This window comes from Desmodus rotundus, chromosome 9, assembly GCF_022682495.2.
Source record: "Desmodus rotundus isolate HL8 chromosome 9, HLdesRot8A.1, whole genome shotgun sequence".
Taxonomy (NCBI): Eukaryota; Metazoa; Chordata; class Mammalia; order Chiroptera; family Phyllostomidae; genus Desmodus; species Desmodus rotundus.
Genome location: NC_071395.1, coordinates 72,039,350 through 72,059,028, shown reverse-complemented (window position 1 = coordinate 72,059,028; position 19,679 = coordinate 72,039,350). Strand labels below are relative to the sequence as shown.

Here is a 19,679-nt window from a genome sequence, read left to right as displayed (position 1 = left end):
GAGAGCTGGGCTGGGTCAGCCTGGGGGCAGGAGGGCTGAGAACCAGGAGGCTGATGGGTGCCCCAACCCTGATCCTGTGATGCTTCCAGGCTCTGCAAGCCTGAACTGGATGAGCGAGAATTCCATAAGAACTGAGGTCCGTTTGCTGGACCACACGGGAAGCCTGCTTTAGGATCATAGGCCATCAAGAACTCCCTGACAGTGACAATGACACCACTGCAGCTTGGTGAGAGCACCAGGACACCATGTCACTTGGCCTGGTTTTTGGCAAGCTCCCAACCCCCAACCCCCAGTCCTCTGAGACCAGTAGATCAGCACCGGGTACTAGGGCCCTAACCCTCCTGGTGTGCAAGGGCCCACATTTGTACAGAGAGGAACCAGGGAGGATCAGAAATTGTTGGGACCCCCCTCCAGCTTGACACCATCTGCTGGTCCCAAGACTCCTCACCGACTTCTCTCCCCCACCTCCCCCACTCCTATCTTCCTAAAAAGTGGGTCCCAAGCAGTGTTTGGCTGGTGTCAATGTCTGGTATCCAAGGGGTTGAACTGCCAAAGCCCAGAAAGCTCAGAGAGGGAACCTGGAAACAACCCAAACTCCCCAAATCAAAACGAGTGCAGTTTTGAGCCTGGGCAGGGGGTAAGGGATTTCTGCCCTGGCCACAGAGGGAGAGGGGGCGAGGGTAGGTTCTAGGGAGGCTGGGGATCACATGAGCCAGATCTCATGCCTGCTGTAAGAAAACCACTCACCCAACCCCTTCTCTCCAGATGAATCCCTGTGGCTTTGATGGACTCAGGAGGAGGAAGCCAAACAACAGAAAATGTAGCCAGCTGGAGATGTGTGGGGGCCAACCTTCCTCTGCCTTCAGCACCCCAGGGGTAGAAAATAAAGAGAAGAAGAACAGGAGTCTAGGTGCTGTGAATTGGGGGCCCAGGCGGTTCCTGCTCAGTCACTGAAGAGAGGGGAGGGAGAAGAGAAGGGAAGTCCACACACAGGAAACCACGAGCAGCCAGAGCACAGAAGAAAACTCAGAGTAGTCTGGGCAGTTGGGGTCTGAAAAGGCCCACCTGCAGCAGGGTGACATGATTGACATGATTCAGTCAACCATAAATTCACTAATATTTTACTTTAACTCTTACAACAGTCCTGGAGGCAGGGGTTGTCATCCCCATCTTCCAGATGGGGAAACTGAGGAATCAGAGAGCTTCCCCAGGGTCATGCAGTCTCTAAGTGACAGAGCCAGGATCTGAAGGCATATCTGCCAGGCTCCCAAAACTCTGCCACTAAAGGAGAAAGAAGCACTAAGAGACTGGCCCCCCTTAGGAAGGTGCCAATGGAGAGTCTCTGAGGGCGGGGCTGCGGCTTCTCTGATCTCAGGCCCCTCTCCTCTGCCCAGGCCCCGCCTCTGCCCCTCCCAGCACTGCCTGGAAGTGTGGGGTGAGAGCTTCTCCTAGGACACCCCTTCCCTTTGGGGTAAAGAATTGTGACCACCTCAGGCTCTACCGAGGAGAGAACCTTTTCTCCTTCCTCATCAACGCCCCTCCGGGGGCAGAGAGCGTCTCCACCTGCATCTGCACCCTCCTGGCCCCAGGGACCCCTGGCTCAAGTGATCAAGCTGAGATGACAGTCAAGCTGGATTTTGAGGAGTGTCTTAAGGACTCACCCCGCTTCCGGTAAGTGTGTGCATGTCTGGGGGGCAGAGGAGAAGTGGTCTGACATCCCCCAACACACGCACACACACACACACCCCACATACCCTTCCCCAGGCCAGATGTCCTAGCAGGGGAGTAGGTTTCAAATGGACAAGATCAGCTTGTGGGCCAAAGCAGCACCTCTGCTATCAAACCCAGAGGGGGCCTCCAATCTCTCACCCCCAGAGCTGGCATTCCATTCTTCCTCTCACTGGGACCCACGCCCTTCCCCCAGCACCTGCTGTGGGCGGTTAGCAACTTCCTGCCCTCACCACATCCACCCTTCTTCTACCCTTCCTGCTCTGGTCTGGCCTGGGCCATAGTAGCTCCCACACTGTGGAGTGAGCAAGCAGAAGAGGGCTGGTGGGTGGGCCTCTTTAACCCACCAGCTTTTTCTGTCTATGCCCTCCACCCGCTAACCCCAACCCCTGACCTGACCCTGCCAAGATGAACAGACCAGATGGATCCAAACTGTGTTCCCTTGACACCATCCTTCCTTTCCCAGAGCCTCTATTGAGCTGGTGGAAGTCGAAGTGTCAGAATTGGAGACCCGTCTGGAAAAGGTGACACAGAATTGGATTAAAACGAGAAGGGCAGAGCCAGGAAGAAAGTTGGAGACAGAGAATGAGTCCCAGGGATTAATGAATGCTAATCATGTGGGGTAGATATTGGGGGCTACAGAGAAGCAAAAAGGTGGTTCTGTACCCTCAAGGAGCTCGGGATCTTGGAAAACAAGTCTCATTTGTGGACTTACCCTGTCAGCTCTTGAGCCCTGCATTATGCCAACCCTGGGCTATCGGGGAGGGTAGAGCAAGATTATTTCTGCCCAGGGAGCTCACAGACTGACTGTGGAAGAGGACAGACCAGTAAGACACCTACACAAAGGCAGTGGGTCTTCCCTGGCCACTCTGTGTGAAAAAGCACAGGCTGTGCACATGTGCACACTCCCACCCTCCCACTGGCGCTCTTGTTCTCTGCAGCGTTCATCTCAATCTGGCGTCACGTATTTACTTGCTGTATTAGTTTTCTGTTGCTCTATAATCAATTACTACAAACGTAATGGCTTCACACACATTTTCTGTCACAGTTTCGGTGCGTTGGAGACAGCTTTGCTGGCCTCTGCTCAGGGTCCCACAGGCCGCAGTCAAGGTGTTAGTTGAGGCTGTGGTCTCACCTGAGGCTTAGGGTTTTCTCCCAAGCTCACAGGTTTTGGGGCTGAGGCCCTCAACTCCTAGAGGCCACCAAGTCCCCTGCCATGTGGCCTGTCCATAGGCAGCTTACTTCATAGCACCTGCTTCTCCAAGGCCAGCAGGAGAGTCTCCCTCATGTGTGCTGGCAAGATGGTGTCAGTGTATTGGAGTGTGATCACAGGAGCGAACCCGTCATCTCTGCCATGTGCTGCGACCTAATCGTGGGGGTGCCATCCAGTTGCCTTGGCCTATTCTACTGCTTAGAAGCAGGTCACAGGTCTCACTCACACTCAAGGGGTAGGCATTACACAAGGGCAGGAATCATCGGGGGTCACCTAAGCATGTGTCTGTCATGCTGTTTTTGCTAATTTTTTTCTTGTGTACTTTTCCTCACTATGGTATAATTGTCATGAGGGACTTTCATGTTTTATATTTGCTCTCCCACGGCCTGAAAGTTAGAGGATGACCAACTAATATATACATACATTTTTAACATTTTTCGTTTACTGATTTTAGAGAGAGCAAACGGGAGAGACAGAGAAACATGGATTTGTTGTTCCACGTATTTATGCATTCATTGCTTGATTCCTGCTTGTGCCCTAACTGGGGATCGAACCCATAAACTTGGTGTAATGGGACGACACTCTGACCAACTGAGCTATCCGGCCAGGGCTACATATATTTTTTAAATTAAACTTTTTTATTTGGAGTTAATTATAGATTCACAGGAAGTTGCAAACATAGTATAGGGAGGTCCCACGTACCCATCACCCAGCTGCCCCCAGTGGCAGCGTCTTACATAACTATGATATACCACCAAGACCAAAAAATTGGTATTGGCACGATGCGATGAACTGTCTACAGACTTTTACGTGGATTTTACCTGTTTTGCACATACTCTTTAAAACAGTTTTTGTGTGTAATTCAATGACACTTTGTCATGTGTATAGATTCATAACCAGCATCACATTCAAAACACAAAACTCCTGTCACTACAAACAACTCTTCTGTACTACCCATTTTAATGACGCCCTCCCTGCCCCATTCTAACCCAAGATGACCACGCATCTGTCCCCCAGCTCTAGACTTCTGTCAGTTCAAGAGTATTATATAGGTGGAATCACACAGTATGTGACCTTTCAAGATTGGCTTTTTCGTCCCACTCAGAATAACATCCTTGAAGTTTATTCAAATTGTGTGTATTAATAGTCTCAGTAGCTCATTATCAGTAGTTCATGTATGAGTAGTCCATTCCTTTGCATTGCTGTGAACCGTTCTGTTGTGTGGATACACCATTCATCACTAGTTCAGCCCTATGAAAGTTCCTTACTCAGATAAAAGGGCAGAGGGGAGTGGATAAGGAAAAACTGGACACTCGGTTCCCCAGCGCCACCCAATGGAGCTGTGAGCATCTGGGTCCTTGTGCCTTGTCACAGACACCTCATGAGGACATCTGATAAGGTTCGATCGTGACCAGTTCTCTGACCATTACTGACCCTGCTAGCCACCTCCAGCTCCATTTCCCTGAAGCCTTCACTAGCTCTGAAAAGTGGTTTTCAGTTCAACAGAAGTTCACAGGGCCAAGCTCACAGGCTCCACAGTCACTCGCTCCATTCCAGGCACACTGACACAGGCCAGAGCCACGTGGCGTCACCTCAGGGGCAATGCAGTTCCTACAGGTAACAAGGGCCAGGGGTCAGGAGACCTCACTTTGGCTTCTGGCTCAGCCACCTGGCTCTCCCAGAGAGACCTTCCTCGGGCTAGTCACTTGCCCCTTGTTTATCAAGCCACCTCGTTTGTCAATTGGGATCAGCCAGAATGGGCCATAGGAGCCCCCTAGCATGTGATCGCTACCCTAAGCCTGTGGCCCACCGGTCAAGTTTATGAGGGAATGTTCAACGAGTGCAGAGTGGGACAAGTCCAGATGGCAAATACTGTAGGGTTTACACCAACTGAGTAGAGGGGACAGCCCAAAGGGAGGGGACAGCCCAAAGGAAGGGGACAGGAAATGGGACAGGAGTGGGGGTTGCCACCAACTACCTTGGCACATGGCACGACTCCCTATTGTCCTGTTGCTTCCTAGCTCCTCAAACTGGGTAATGGCCTCCTGGAAAGTGGGCGTCATTACCTTACTGCCGGCCGCGCCTTCATTGTTGGCATTTGTGATCTGGCCCGCCTGGGTCCACCAGAGCCCATGATGGCGGTATGTGTAGGGCCTGGGCCCGATTCGTGGTGGGATGGGGTCTGAGGTGAGGAGAGATCCTGTGGAATCCAGGGGAGGGTTGATCTGGGGTCTGCAGGTTCCAGGCCAGAGCAGGGCTGGTGCTGCCATCCAAGACAGCCATAGCAGGCTGAGTCTAAATATGGGAGGGCCCTGCCCCCATGCCTGGTACTCTCTCTCTCTTTGCCTCTTCTTGCCTAGGAGTGTCTGGACAAATTCACTCAGAGCCTGAGCCACAAGCTGGACAGCCACTCGGTGAGAGGGGCTAGGTAGGGCAGGTCAGGGGAGCAAGGTTGGCTGTGGTCCTGACTCCCATCTTCCAACTTCTGCTTCTCCTCAGGAGCTTCTAGATGCCACCCAGCACATGCTGCAGCAGCAAATCCAAACCCTGGTTAAGGAGTGAGTGTTGGGAGGGAAACCAGTTCTTCAGCCCTTCCTGTTAGCACAGGGGCCTCCCTGAACAAAGCTGTGAAACTAGGGGTTTCTGGTGGCCTGAATGCTATCCCCCATCCCAAGAACCCCCTTGGAGTTCTGACTGTGCAGAGACTAACTGAAAGGCCGTGAGCAGGCCGGCTCCCGGGACTTCTCTGCTAGGGGCAGGTGGGTGTATCCGTGATTCTGCATATCCCCCTACCCCCAGAGGTCTCCGGGGCTTCCGAGAGGCTCGTCGGGATTTCTGGCGAGGCGCTGAGAGCCTGGAGGCTGCTCTTACCCACAACGCAGAGGTCCCCCGGCGCCGGGTTCAGGAGGCAGAAGAGGCAGTAGCTGCTCTGAAGACAGCTCGAGCCGGGTACCGGGGACGGGCACTGGATTATGCCCTGCAGGTGCCTGCCCTCACCAGTCCTCTTGGAGTACCAGGGTCTCAGTCACCTCAGGGCTAGAGAGAGTCCCTGGCATGCCTTGGGAGGGGGCACTGTGTTTTCAAGACTGACCAGAGGTATTTTTGGGCCCTCAGATCAATGTGATTGAGGACAAGAGGAAGTTTGATATCATGGAATTTGTGAGTTGCAGTGGCAGTATGGGCAGGGTGGGGAGAGCCTACTGATGGAGAACAGGAGGGAAAAAGGGAAATATTGAGGGTCCTCCCCGGCTCTTCCCCCTGCCTACCTTGACCCCAGGTGCTGCGTTTGGTGGAGGCCCAGGCTACACATTTTCAGCAGGGCCACGAGGAGCTGAGTCAGCTAGCCCAGTATCGCAAGGAGCTGGGCGCCCAGGTAGGGCCCCATCAAACAGGCAGGTGGTAGAGGGTAGTGGGCTCTGAAGTGACTTTCCTGGCCTGGATCAGGGAGACTAGGGCCATCTGAGATGCCCCTCCTATGCCCAGTTGCACCAGCTGGTCTTGAATTCAGCCAGAGAGAAGAGGGACATGGAGCAAAGACACGTGCTGCTGAAACAGAAGGTGAGGGTGGGGGTTGCTGGAGGGAGACAGCCGGGTGGGGGGGGGGGGGCATGCTTTCTGCTCACAAAGTTGCCCTTTGACCCTTCTATGCCCTTAGGAACTGGGTGGAGAGGAGCCAGAGCCAAGCCTAAAGGAGGGGCCTGGTGGCCTGGTCATGGAGGGCCATCTCTTCAAACGGGCCAGCAATGCATTTAAAACCTGGAGCAGGTGAGGAGAGGACACCCCAATCAGCCAAACCCATCCAATTAACTGTGTTTTGAGTGGTTATGGTATGCTAAGCACAATAAGGAAAAAGATGAAACCTCTGCCTTCAGAAAGTTTACATTCCATCAGCAAAGAGAGACAGTAGTATAATAATTACGTAAATGTACTAGGATACATTATGTTGGAAGGTATGGGTGCCAGAGGGCTAAGATAATAAAGTAAGGGATGTGGATTGCTGAGGAGGGGTTGTGGTTTTAAATAGAGTGGTCATGAGAAGGTGACTTCTTAGTGAATGCTTAAGAGGACTTGTGGGGGAAGAATGTAGGCAGAAGGAGGAGCCAGCTTCACCAAGGCCTGAGCAACCTGGACTGTTAGGAGGAACGGAGAGGAAGGTATGGGTGTGGACAGAGGAAGGAAGGAGGAAGTGGGAGGAGATGAAGTTGGAACCAATGAGGGTGTGAATTATCATAGGGCCTTGTGGGCTTCTGGGGGGACTTGGGCTCCACTCTGAGGGAAATGGGGAGCCATCGCAGGGTGCGGAACAGGATGGTGATCTGTTCAGACCCGACTCCTTCCCCTTCTGGGGCGGCTGCCAGCCCATGTGGGATCTTTGTGCACCTTAGATTGCACATGGGCTCCTTCCCCAAGATGCCAAACCCCTTCTCCAAGAACTGCCATTTGCCAAAATAAATTATAGCGCTGGATTTATTTTACTAGGAAAAGCATTTTACTGTCATCTGCTAGAAAGTTGTCTTCATAAATATATCAAATCCGGGTTGTCCAAGATGTGAACAGTACCCTTTAGACACTCTGCACAACGGTCTGCCCTCCTCTGGAACATCTCATGGGACAATCAGCCCAGGTCTCTCTCCTCTCTGCGAGATCCTTATGGGGCAAAGGACACAGACCCTCTGCTGTCCCTGTCCCAGCCTTATCCTGACACTGCCCATGTCCAAACTTTAATTCCACCCTCTCTAGACGCTGGTTTACTATTCAGAGCAATCAACTGGTTTATCAGAAGAAGTACAAGGTAGGTAGCCAGGTGCTGGAGGCCCGGGCCCAGGGAGACTCAGCCCTTGCTGCTCCTGGCTGGACATCTGCCTCCATGTCACCTCCCCCTGTCAGGACCCTGTGACCGTGGTGGTAGACGACCTGCGTCTCTGCACAGTGAAGCTCTGCCCTGACTCAGAAAGGCGGTTCTGCTTTGAGGTGGTATCCCCCAGCAAGTGAGTGCAGTCCCCAGGGGTGACATTCTAATGTCTCTAAATCTTTACCAGCTGGGAAGGTAGAGCCAATCACAAAGACATCCCTGGAGCAGGGGTCTGGAGGCCCCACATGCAGCCCCAGGCATTAACCCTTTGGTGGCTGGATCCTGGGGCAGTGGGCGGGGGGGGGGGGGGGCGCAGGCAGGGGAGGGTGTAGGGTGATGGGGTTATTTAGAAGGATATCACCTATTGGTGCAGAAATATTTCAGTATGACTGGTACCAGTTGAATACTAGCTGAATGTCAGCCTGCCCGTCCTGTCGCAGGCTCCCCAGGCCTCAGACCCCTCCCTGCTCTCCATCCCCTTTCCTGCCCAGGTCCTGCCTCCTACAGGCTGACTCGGAGCGCCTCCTACAGCTGTGGATCAGTGCTGTGCAGAGCAGCATTGCCACGGCCTTCAGCCAGGCTCACCTTGATGATAGCCCCCGGGGTCCAGGCCAGGTACCTTAACATGGAGGTTCAGGGCCAGGCTTCCCAGGGGATGGGATAGCCCTTCCCTTAGGCCCCATAGCCACTCTTTCTTCTCCTGTCTGCCCCAGGGCTCAGGACACCTGGTCATTGGCTCTGCTGCCACCCTGGGCTCTGGCGGGATGACCAGGGGAAGGGAGTCTGGTGGAGCGGGGCACGTGGCAGCCCAGGTACAGAGTGTGGACGGCAATGCCCAGTGTTGCGACTGCCGGGAACCAGCCCCTGAGTGGGCCAGCATCAACCTTGGCGTCACCCTCTGCATTCAGTGCTCTGGCATCCACAGGTCACTCCCCAAGGCCCCAAGCATGGGCCCCGTTCCTTCTGGCTGCAGTGGCGGGGGGGAGCCAAGATAGAGCCCATCGCCCAGGCTCCTCCTTTCTCACTTTGCCCTGGCTTCCTCCCTAAGACTCTGGCTGTCACTGGGCACAGGCGGGGCACAAGCCTGTGGGGCACAGATGGAGGTGGGCCCAGCCTCTCAGTGTCCTGGTCTAGATAGGGTTGGGGAACACCCAGAGTAATTGGCTTGACTGGAGGAGGTGTGGGGTCAAGGCTGCAGAGGATGGGTGAGCCAATGAAGAGCAGAGAGGAGAGATTGTGAAGCAAGTCTATACGGCCCTCACCCTGAGTCAGTCTGGTAGAAGGAGGGAAGGGGAATGGTGGGAAAGACTTGTCTAGGCCAAAGTGCCAAGAAAGAAGGGAGGTGAGTGGAGGGGATGAGGCTCTTAAAATGATATGTAGGAGAAGAAGGGAGAGGGGATAGTGAATAGACAGGATCCTGCTAGATTCAGGTCAAGGCTACTTGGCCCAGTAGCCTTGCTGCCTTGCTGCCTCCTGGCCCAGTGCCTCTGAGTGGCCCCCATGCAGGGTCTTGTCTCCAAGTCTTTTCAGGCGCAGTGGCAGCTCCCCCAGCTGCTGCCTCACACAGGGCCTGACTTCCACTCTGGTCCTCCAGGAGCCTTGGAGTTCATTTCTCCAAAGTCCGTTCTCTGACACTTGACTCATGGGAGCCAGAACTAGTGAAGGTGACTTGGGATGTTATGAAAAGTGGGGGGTAGGGTGGGGTGAGGACAGGGCTGCAGAGCCCTAAGGGCTCAGGTGCCACCCCCACCCTGCCTGACTGTCTGCCTCTGCCTTGGTGCCTGAAGCTTATGTGCGAGCTGGGAAACGTAGTCATCAACCAGATCTATGAGGCCCGTGTGGAGGCCATGGCAGTGAAGAAGCCAGGGCCCAGCTGCTCCCGGTGAGGCTGATGGGAGGGGCTGGGGCCGCCCCCTTTGCAGGGAGGGAAAAGGGTCTGGAATGGGAGGAGGGAAGACTGTCCCCTTCTTCCCGCTCCAGGCAGGAGAAGGAGGCCTGGATTCATGCCAAATACGTGGAGAAGAAGTTCCTGACCAAGCTTCCTGAGATTCGAGGGCGAAGAGGTGGCCGAGGGCCCCCAAAAGGGCAGCCTCCTGTGCCCCCAAAGCCTTCCATTAAGCCCCTGCCAGGGAGCTTCAGATCCAAGCCAGGTATAGGGTTGGTTGGGCATTCATTGTGCACCTGGTGTGTGCTCAGCACTATGCCAAGGCTGGTGGGGTGGTTCAGAGCGTAAGGCCTAGGCCTTCCCTTTGAGAATGTTGGAGGAGCCAGGCCACACCAGCACTGGTTTTAGAAGGTAAGAGTTCTGGGGTTTACAGTGAAGAATGGGAAGGAGCATGGAGCTAGGAGTAGGCAGGGAGGCTGTTAAGGGTGTCATCCACATGAGAAAAGTCAGAACTGAGAATGGGCTAGGGTCTCCAAAGGCCTGTGAAGGCGGTGTGCTTGGCTAGAGCAGCGGGAGCCAAGAGAGCTGAGGTGGACCTGCAGTGAGTCAAGCCGCCCACAACATCCCAGCCAGTTGGGGTGGTTGGACAAGAAGAGGTGAACTGACGCTCTCTAGCCCTAGGGGCCCCGCACTGTACTCACACACACCTCCACTTCCCACAACAGTCTCCAGAATCTTGAAGGCCTCTCCACAATTGAGAAGGGCCCTACCCCATTACAGCATCAGGGGCTTCTGCTGAAGGTTTTCTTCCCAGACTCAAAGCCGATTCCCCCTAACAGACCCACCCTCTGATGACCTGGGCAGCCTGCACCCTGGGGCCCTGCTGTTTCGAGCTGCTGGGCATCCTCCATCCCTCCCCACCATGGCTGACGCCCTCGCCCACGGAGCTGATGTCAACTGGGTCAACACGGGTCGGGAGAATGCCACGCCACTGATCCAGGCCACAGCTGCTGTGAGGGTCTTGCTAGTCTCCCCACCCCACCCCAAGGCTCCCCTTCTTCCCTACTCCTGACTTTCTTACCCCTCCCCCCACGCCATAGGGAGTGATAACCAACAGAGACTGCTAAGAGTGTATGATTTGGAGGCAGATAACCTGGGTTTGAATCCAGGCTCTCACCACTTATAGTTATGAACCTCTCTCTGCCTCAGTTTCCTCATCTGTAAAATAGGGATCCCATACCTCATTAGGTTGTACTGTGGATGTAATGTATGGATACATATAAAGAGCTAGAGCAGAGCCTGACACCGAGCTGTATCCCTAAACTCCTAATCCCACGCCCACCCTCTGGACAGACCCCATTCTAAAAATCTATAAATCTGCCTCTAAAGATGCCACTCTCTCTCCCCATTCTCCATTTCTCCATGCAGAATTCTCTTTTGGCCTGTGAGTTTCTCCTCCAGAATGGGGCGAATGTGAACCAAGCAGACAGCCATGGCCGAGGCCCGCTCCACCACGCAACCATCCTTGGCCACACTGGGTAGCTCCCATCTCTGGGTGACAGTGGTGATGGCCTTGGGGAGGAAGGTTCCAGGTGGGGTGAGCTGCAGATTGAATCTGGCTATCCTCTCTAGACTGGCCTGCCTGTTCTTGAAACGGGGAGCTGACCTGGGAGCACAGGACTCCGAAGGCAGAGACCCGCTGACCATTGCCATGGAAACAGCCAATGCTGACATCGTTACCCTGTAAGGATGCTGAGGGGTGGGGCTAGCACTTGCACCTTTCAAATGGGTGTAGCTAATGCCAAGAACCCAACTTGCCAAGGAAAGCCTGGGGAAGGGAGGGGTCAGCTCTCGGACCAGGCAATTGACAGGATGCTCCAAGCCCTGATGGGGTGCGGAGTAGGGACCGGGTGGGCAGGGTACAAGAACGGTGAGCTCATCCTGAGAGTCACCATTCATCAGGATTGTTAGATGAAGAGATGAATAACAACCCAGCTCAAAGGATGGGAAGTTGGGGTGGGGGGGGTTGGTGTGCTTTAGATTGTCATTCATTCCTTAACTCCCTCCCCTTTAGGCTCCGATTGGCAAAGATGAGAGAGGTCGAAGCTGCCCAGGGCCAGGCAGGTAAAGTACCTCCCTACGCCACCCTCACCAGGCTTATCATTGTAACTCTGGGCTTTTGGCCCCTGGTGACCTGTACCCCTCGTGTCCAGATTTACTGATAAAGTCTAGTATTTACTCAGGAAATACATATGTGTTGTGCATATTCCACACACCAGAGCCCAAAACAGAAAAGGCAAGGGCTGTGCCCTGAGAGCTCAGGTATCTCCTTCACTCGCTGTTCCCAGCATACTCTGCTGAGCTAGGGGCCCAGCTGCCCCCTCCCAGCCCTTCCTCCCTCCCCTCAGGAGACGAGACATATCTCGACATCTTCCGTGACTTCTCCCTCATGGCATCCGACGACCCAGAGAAGCTGAGCCGGCGTAGTTATGACCTCCACACGCTTTGATTCCAGGCCTTTGAGGTCCCGCGCCCCGCACCCTTCCTAACCCACCACCAGCCTGTGGCCATTAAAGCCTTTGTGCTTTGCTCTTCCCTTCGTAGTTCATTTATTGGGCGCCACCTCCGGGCCCGCAGGGGGTTGGGCGCTGTGGCTCCCGGGCTGCAGAATGGAAGCGAGTTTTCAAGCTGGAGTCACACTAGGGGCGGCTCCCAGGGAGTGAAGTGGAAGCTGCGGCCTCAGCCCTAGCACGGGCGGCCCTAGGGCGGGGCTCTTGGGCTCCCGCGACCGAGCAGAGGCTGCTCGCGGGGGGCCGGGATCGGCCTCCCCTATAGGGGAGCTGGCGTCGGGCGGGCCCGAGAGGCTGGCTCGGCCACCCCGACCCAGAAACCTCCCCGGAATGCGGTGGTTCAGCACCCGCCCCCTCAGAAATTCCCCACGGGGAAGAGGAGAAGGAAACTGCCGGTCCCCAAGCCCTGGAAGGCCGCGCCTCTGTTTCCTCAGAGTTGGGGGACTGGGGACTCCCGCCCCCAGGCAGCTGCAGACGTGAGGTGAGGCACACCTGAGACCGGTGAGGCCGTCGCAGCCACATCCGGAGTGACGTGACGCGCCGCCACTGGAGTCACCCTCCGGACCCCACCCCCACTTGCGTCCCCAGCCCAGCCCGTCCTCCCAGTGTCTCCAGTTCGCCACTCAGCTCCCACCTCCACCCGAGCCTTGCGTGCCCCACCGGGGTGGTGGGCGGGCGCCACGGGGGCGGAGCTGGGTCTTAAAGGACCAGGGGCTGCAGCCCTTCGGCCACTTCCTGGGGGCGGAGAGCACTTCAGCAGCTGCGGAGACACCCGGGTAAGGCGGCGGCGCCCGTGTCTGCGACTCTAGGCCGCTTCTATCAGAGTCCTTGGACAATCGCAGCTACGACTTAGGGTGCATCCTCGCTCCCCAGCGGGTTCAGAGGCACCTCCGCCATCAGCTTCAGGGAGCCCCGCCTCCATCTCTTGGAACCCGCGCGGAGCCAGGCCAAGGCCAGGCCAGTGACTGGCCCCTGGAACCCTGCGTTGGCTAGCTCACTGAGACAGCGATCTGCCCGAGAACTCGGAAGCTGGACCCTGGAAAGAGTCAGCCTTGTGCTCGACCGTCACCTGCTGGTTGGATTCCGGAAAGCCACGATCTAAAGACCACAGAAAGGAATCGCAGACCACCCAGAACTGGATGCCTCTGGACCTAAACCTCTCTTCGTCGTCGTGGTCTTTCCTGTGCTCTTTTCATCCATTCTCTAAACCTTTCGGGCGTTTCTGTGCCCGGAAAACATCCCGCACCATCAAGCTAGCGGGGGTGCGCCCTAGATCTTGCTGCCTTGTACTCCAGCCAGTGCCTCCAGCTTAGAGAGTCTGAAACTTACGACCCAATTCTGCACGCACCCAGGAAGTTCTGCCTTTTCTTCTCTTTCTGTGTCTCCAGTACTCCCCAAAATTTCCCCTCCTCCTGTGCCCTCTTCACCCCCCTCCTTTGGGGGCCCCGTGACCCTGAATGTGGGGGGCACGTTATATTCCACTACTTTGGAGACCCTGACTCGCTTCCCAGACTCCATGCTGGGGGCCATGTTTAGGGCTGGCACTTCCATTCCGCCCAGCCTCAACCCCCAGGGAGGCGGCTACTACTTCATAGACCGAGATGGCAAGGCCTTCCGACACATTCTCAATTTCCTGAGGCTGGGCCGCCTGGACCTGCCCCTAGGATATGGGGAGACAGCACTTCTTAGGGCAGAGGCCGACTTCTACCAAATCCGGCCCCTCCTAGATGCCCTGCGGGAACTGGAAGCTTCTCAGGGTACCCCTGCACCCACAGCTGCCCTGCTCCACGCAGATATAGATGCCAGCCCCCGCCTGGTGCACTTCTCTGCTCGCCAGGGCCCGCATCACTATGAGCTGAGCTCTGCCCAGGTGGATGTCTTCCAAGCCAACCTCTTCTGCACTGACCCAGAGTGTCTGGGTGCCATGAGGGCCCGATTTGGTGTGGCCAGTGAGGAGAGGGCAGAGGCAGGACCACATTTTCGTCTGGAGTGGGCCCCCCGCCCCATGGAACTGCCAGAAGTGGAGTACAGGAGACTGGGGCTGCAGCCACTGTGGACTGGGGGGCCAGGAGAGCGACGCGAAGTGGTGGGCACTCCAGGCTTCCTGGAGGAGGTGCTGCGAGTGGCTCTGGAGCATGGCTTCCGGCTAGACTCTGTTTTCCCTGACCCTGAAGACCTGCTCAACTCCAGATCTCTGCGCTTTGTCCGGCACTGAGCTGAGAACTGCGAATACTGCCCTCATTTTGACTGTAGGGGAGTGGAGGGGGAGAGAAGGGGGCAGCAAAGGGGACAAATTTTCCCCGGAGCTTCTCCCTAGCTCTGCCTCAGGGGCTGTGAGAGCCAGAGGTCCCACTGCACCTGACTGGAGCCCGGATGTGGACAGGACTCCCCACACCCAAGCCCACCGAGGGCTCACAAGTGCTACAGAGGGTATGGACTGGTGCTAATCTTGGGAAGGATGGGGAAGTTTGTCCTGGTGTGTTCTCACCTGAGGCTGGGGACCTTGGTGGGAGCTCAGTATTCAGGGGTCTGGGAGAGTGGGGACACTTCTCTGCCTATGCTAGGCCCCGCAGAACCCTGGGAGGTCTGGGAGAGAGAGGAACTCTGCATTGCTCTAATGTGGTCTCCTGGACTGTGACTTCTTCTGGAGCTGAGTGGCCTGGCCTGAACAATGACAGGCCAGAACACTCTGGAACATGGGAAGGGAGATTCTTTCCTGTGTCCCAAGCCACTTACTGAGGGAGAGAGAAAGGCTGCACCCCACTCTAGGTTGGCGTAAGGGAGCTGGGAGAATCCCCAGTTACTATGGGGTAGAGCATTCCTCTGGCAATCCAAGTGTTTTAAAGGATCTGTTGCTGATGGTGGAGCTGGCCATGGGGAGGAGGGTGGCATCTTCTTGGGCCTTGGCCTTAATTCCTTCCTGTGTGCGTGCATGTCAGCATGTGTCTGACTGATGTGTGAGTCTCTGACGTCCTGGCTCCCGTCTGTGTTGCTGGCGATGGTGTCTGTGTGCAGGCCTTTCTGTGGCCTCTGCATGTCCAGGCCTGTGTGGGGCTGAGACTGTTTGGGCACCAGGTGTGTCTATGGGTGTGAGTAGACTGAGAATTAATAGTTTAACCACAAGTGGTGTGTGTGTTTACACACGTGTATGCATTTACATTACCACATATGCAGGCGGGGCTTTTTGGGATTTGAATCACTAGGATCTTCCTGGTGAGAGAGGTAAGAGAAGTCACTGGGCTTAGCAGGGCCTTGGAGGCCTTTATAGCATTCTTGGTTGCTAAGGCAACCATAGGCCTGTTGCTAGGAGATTGCTGAGGAAAGACCCAAGGCTGCCCTATGCAGAGAGGAGCTGAACAGAAGAGTTTGGGAAAGTTGTGGAGGATATAGAAAGGGATGGGACTTCTGCATCGCTGAAGAGATGGAATAATCATGAACAACTTCTCTAGGGGAGTCACTCATTATTTATCACTTACAAGAAGAAAAATAAAGTTGCTTTTGGAACCACAAACTTGTAAAGGCTGCTGAGGGCCATGTCGGGGGTGCTGTCCCTCTTGCAGCAGAAGTCCTACTGTCTCTGCCCCTCTCCTATTAGAGATGTCTTCTTCTGGTCCTCAGTTCCTCGGGCCCAGGTTTACCCCAGCCAGGAATGGAGCAGTGGCACTATTTTGGAATGCTCTAGAACCTCCAGCTGTTCTGGAACTCTACAACTTTCAGGCGAAGGGCTAGAACTAGGATCATAGAGTCTCCATAGCCCAGGGGGCCAGCTCCCCTCCAGCACCCCCATTGGGCTGCATGTGGGTGCTGGTACTGGGTGGGGCTTTCCTGGCAGTTGCCCAGGCCTGTGTCTTCTGCCGCCTCCCAGCCCGTGACTTGTCGGGCCGCCTGGCATGGCTCTGTAACCAGATGAAGGCCCAGTGGAAGGACTGTGAGGCCTCCTGGAACTTCTCAGCCTTTGCCTTAGGTAAGTCCAGACATCCAGGGAGGAGCCCATCAACAGTCAACCCTATGCCCCAAGCAAAATAACACGTGACTTCCCAGCTGTGCCCCTCAGCTGTCACCTCAGTCCATAGCCCTCCCTGGACTCGCTGGCCTCTCTCCCTCTGGGAGAGCTTCTTTGGGCCTTGGGAGACTCAAGAATCTTCTGGGCTGGTGAGGAACTCCCTGGTCCTTGCCTATCTCCACAGATGAGGTGTCCATGAACAAAGTCACAGAGAAGACTCACAGAATCCTGAGGGTCATGGGTGAGGTCATTGGGGAACACACAATCAAAGGGCTTAGATGGGCACCAAGGTGGGGCATGGGAGGGAGGAGCTGGGCAGGCAGGGAAGGAAGGAGGGCCAGTGGAGACAGGAAGGAGTAACAGGGGAGGTGCTGGGTGAAAGGGTGACTATCAACTAGTGCTATTGGGGCCCTGGGCAAAATGGCTGCTTTCTGCCTCCCCAGAAATCAAAAGGTCTTTCTCCTCACTCCCTTTATATTGGCAATGGCTTCAAAAGACCAAGCTCCCTGAGTACACCAGAGAAGGTACTGATGGGGGGAGGGATCAAGGGGTGCCTAGGATCTTGGGCAAAGGGGTATGTGGCTGAACTGCTCATCTATGCCCACCCCTCCTTGTCTTTCATTTCAGCTCTCTGTACTCCTGCCTGTTGTGAGTAGAAAAGGAAAGGGTAGTGAGGACCAGGGGCTTCTGGGTACCTGAGGAGAGCCTGGCCGTTAGCAGGAGCAAGTGGGATCCTCTGGAAGGGCGGAGTCTGGGCTTCCCCTCCCCAGCTCTGGTCCTGCTGTCTCCTGCAGGGGGCAGCACCATCCTGTACAACTGTTCCACCTGCCAGGGCTTTGAGGTGCACTGCTGGCCCCTAAAACGCTGCTTCCCAGGTCCTTACTCCCCACCCCTGCCTCATCTCACCCAGATCTCTGAGCTCCTAAGCTCCCCCAGTGTCAAGGGTGGGGTCCTCTTTCATTGTTTCCTGGATTCCCTGCAGGACGTCACGATCTTTGGGAAGCCAGGATTCTGCTCCTCTCTGTCTTTGGAACTGTCCTGTTCCTGGGTGTCCTGAGCCTTGTGGTGGAGTGAGTTGGGGGATAAGGGCAGGAAACAGTCTCACCGCCTCTGACCCACCCAGTACCTTCCATGATCCATCCTTCCTCTTTCCCCGTCAGTTCCTTTCCCTTCCCTTCCCAGACCCCCCACCTCCATCTTCCCTCAGGTTCCACCTCCTTGAAGCAAAAAGGGACTTATGAAGATGCTGGCAGATCCCAGCCTACAGCTGTAAGGAGAGTGTACCCACAACTTCCACTTCCCTTGAGGGGGGCAGCCAACCCCTTAGTTCCAGCTGCAAAGGTTCAGTCTTCCAGACTCTGAAACTCAGATGTCCCTACAATCCCACTGTCAGAGGGCCTCCAGGAACCTGGGCAGCCACGGCTGGAAAGTTTCTCCCCGCCCACCCTCACCCAATCAGATAGGGCAGTCACCAATGCCAGGAAAATATCTACAGAAGGAAAGAATCCCCTCCCCACACACTGCCACTCCCACACCCCTTTCTGCCTGTTCCCGTAAAGCGGGGGCTGTTTGCCCCAGAAGCTACTCTTGGCTCTCCCATGACTGGTTGGGAATCCGGGAATGAGTGTTCCAGAGAACTCCCCCCCTCTCTGAGTGAGACCACATCAGTCAGTCTGCTGGCATGCTCTCCCTCCATTTAACATTGTGAAGCCTTGGCCTCCCACAAAGGCTTCCCTCCTGCCAGGCCCAACTAAACTTGTGAAATGGCCTCCACCCCTGCCTGGGCTCTGTCTGCAACTGGGGCGGGCGGACAGGCAATTCAATGAGCACAGTGGTTCTCCACTGGGGGGACTTTGCATCCCATGAGACATATGGCGACATCTGGAGACACTGTTGATTGCTTTGATTGGGGGGGATATGCTACTGGCATCTAGTGGGTAGAGACCAGGGATGCTGCTCAACATACTGAAATGCACGGGAGGGTCCTCCCCTACAAGGAATTATCCATTCCAAATGTCGATAGTACGTGGCTGAGAAAGCCTGGTGTTTCCTCCCCTGGCTGTCAGGAGTTTGTGTTTGGAAGATGAGAGGTGGGACAAGAAAAGAGACGCCTGTCACCAACCACAGGGCCTAGCTCCAGAAGGGATCCTGGCCCTCACCCGGCTCAGTAGTTTTCAAATTGGGTACTCAGAGGCTCCAGGGTCAAGGTTCTCAACAAGCTGCACATTGGAGTCACCTGGGAAGCTTTAAAAATTACCCATGCTTGGATCCCATCTCCAGCGATTCTGAAGTTAGTGGTCTCGAACGGGGCCTGGCTAATGTAACTTACAGCCAGGGTGGGAACCACTGGTTAGGTTGTACCCATAAAGGTCCTGGGATGGGGAGAGAAGTGCCTACCCCTTTCAGGAGAGGCCCTTCCATGTTATTTTACATGTTCTAGTCCAAACCCGGCATTTCACACACATACACACACACACACGACCCGGAGATCATACAGCAAGATTTTACAACTGGCCCAAGATCATACAATTCATTCATCCACTCATTTGACAAATACTTAGTGAGTGCCCACCACACACCAGACAGCATCACTGCCCAAGCTGGGACAGGCAGCTGCTCCTCCCGGCTGCCCAGGCAGCACAGCTCTCCTCTGGGCTACACTGGCTGCCTCGCACTCTCTCATGCTCTACCTTCTTTCCCAGGTTCAACATACGGGAGCTGTCCTTGTTTTCACACTCAGCATGCAGTGGATCAACCACTTCTGCCTATTTGTGAAGGACGTCTACCAGATCTGTCCCCTCCTCCCACCCTATGGCGCCCAGCCCGCTCTAGAACCCTCTCATGTGAACTTGTCTCCCAGATATGCCATCTGACTGCCTGCTCCCCTCAAATTCATCGCACCCTCAGCGACCACACTGGTCTTAAAAATCCCCATGCTCACAGCCGCCTGTTGAGCATCAAATGATGGTTAAGAATTTAGGCTTTGGAGTGGAGCTTCAAATCCTGGCTATGGCTCTGAGCGGATTTTGGGCGTTATTTAACTTCTTGATTCCTCTTTCTTTATATTTTAAATGCAGATTGTGTATTTCACTGATTCTATGGCCTTGTTTTTCCTGTTTACCTTTTAACATCTCTGAAGAGTCCATTTTAAATTGAAGACACGCCATGGCATAATAGTATATATTACAATTGATGGCATCTTAAATTCAATGAAATGCAGCAAGACTCACCTTACAGGATTACTGGAAGGTCCAAATAAGTTCATATAAAATAGTTGGGACTGTGCCCAATATGTAATGAGCCCTCTTTAATCGTTAGCCATTATAATCTCTTAAATTCTTCCCTAGCCCTGGCCAGGTAGCTTAGTTGGTTGGAGTTTCATCCCATACACCAAAAGGTTGTGTGTTTGATTCCCAGTCAGGGCATAT

At 54.9% G+C, this 19,679-nt stretch overlaps 3 protein-coding genes across 4 annotated transcripts; all 3 read left to right on the top strand.

The window, feature by feature from the left end:
• The first annotated feature begins 119 nt into the window (after positions 1-119).
• Positions 120-12,270, top strand: ACAP1 (ArfGAP with coiled-coil, ankyrin repeat and PH domains 1). Of its 2 annotated transcripts, XM_024564796.3 has the most exons (24): positions 120-226; positions 766-910; positions 1,395-1,671; positions 2,195-2,252; positions 4,963-5,082; positions 5,302-5,355; positions 5,441-5,499; positions 5,741-5,924; positions 6,056-6,100; positions 6,219-6,314; positions 6,425-6,499; positions 6,597-6,706; positions 7,682-7,733; positions 7,829-7,929; positions 8,285-8,408; positions 8,507-8,718; positions 9,388-9,457; positions 9,581-9,675; positions 9,774-9,943; positions 10,518-10,690; positions 11,107-11,216; positions 11,311-11,421; positions 11,753-11,802; positions 12,087-12,270. In XM_024564796.3, the coding sequence occupies exons 2-24, from the start codon at positions 766-768 to the stop codon at positions 12,185-12,187; spliced, it is 2,592 nt and encodes an 863-aa protein (XP_024420564.2). In that variant the 5' UTR covers positions 120-226; the 3' UTR covers positions 12,188-12,270. The 2 variants fall into 2 exon arrangements, with proteins under 2 accessions (XP_024420564.2, XP_045054972.1); XM_045199037.2 differs by lacking the exon at positions 4,963-5,082.
• Positions 12,271-12,443: 173 nt separating this feature from the next.
• KCTD11 (potassium channel tetramerization domain containing 11) lies at positions 12,444-15,802 on the top strand. The gene has a single exon (XM_024564855.4). It carries the CDS (start codon positions 13,765-13,767, stop codon positions 14,461-14,463), a length of 699 nt encoding a protein of 232 aa, XP_024420623.1. The 5' UTR covers positions 12,444-13,764; the 3' UTR covers positions 14,464-15,802.
• A 241-nt stretch (positions 15,803-16,043) lies between these two features.
• Positions 16,044-17,473, top strand: TMEM95 (transmembrane protein 95). Its single transcript, XM_024564638.1, has 7 exons — positions 16,044-16,212; positions 16,436-16,492; positions 16,695-16,775; positions 16,879-16,899; positions 17,046-17,126; positions 17,242-17,321; positions 17,459-17,473. The coding sequence occupies exons 1-7, from the start codon at positions 16,044-16,046 to the stop codon at positions 17,471-17,473; spliced, it is 504 nt and encodes a 167-aa protein (XP_024420406.1).
• The last annotated feature ends 2,206 nt before the right edge of the window (positions 17,474-19,679 follow it).

Excerpts from the sequence above, each read along its gene's own strand:
- KCTD11 (XM_024564855.4), top strand. The coding sequence starts at position 13,765 with ATGCTGGGGGCCATGTTTAGGGCTGGCACTTCCATTCCGCCCAGCCTC.
- ACAP1 (XM_024564796.3), top strand. The coding sequence starts at position 766 with ATGAATCCCTGTGGCTTTGATGGACTCAGGAGGAGGAAGCCAAACAAC. Across the intron at positions 911-1,394 it reads GAAGAAGAACAGGAGTCTAG|GCCCCGCCTCTGCCCCTCCC; the intron begins GTGCTGTGAATT and ends TCCTCTGCCCAG. Across the intron at positions 6,315-6,424 it reads GCAAGGAGCTGGGCGCCCAG|TTGCACCAGCTGGTCTTGAA; the intron begins GTAGGGCCCCAT and ends TCCTATGCCCAG.
- TMEM95 (XM_024564638.1), top strand. The coding sequence starts at position 16,044 with ATGTGGGTGCTGGTACTGGGTGGGGCTTTCCTGGCAGTTGCCCAGGCC. Across the intron at positions 16,493-16,694 it reads CAGAATCCTGAGGGTCATGG|AAATCAAAAGGTCTTTCTCC; the intron begins GTGAGGTCATTG and ends CTGCCTCCCCAG. Across the intron at positions 16,776-16,878 it reads CCCTGAGTACACCAGAGAAG|CTCTCTGTACTCCTGCCTGT; the intron begins GTACTGATGGGG and ends CTTTCATTTCAG.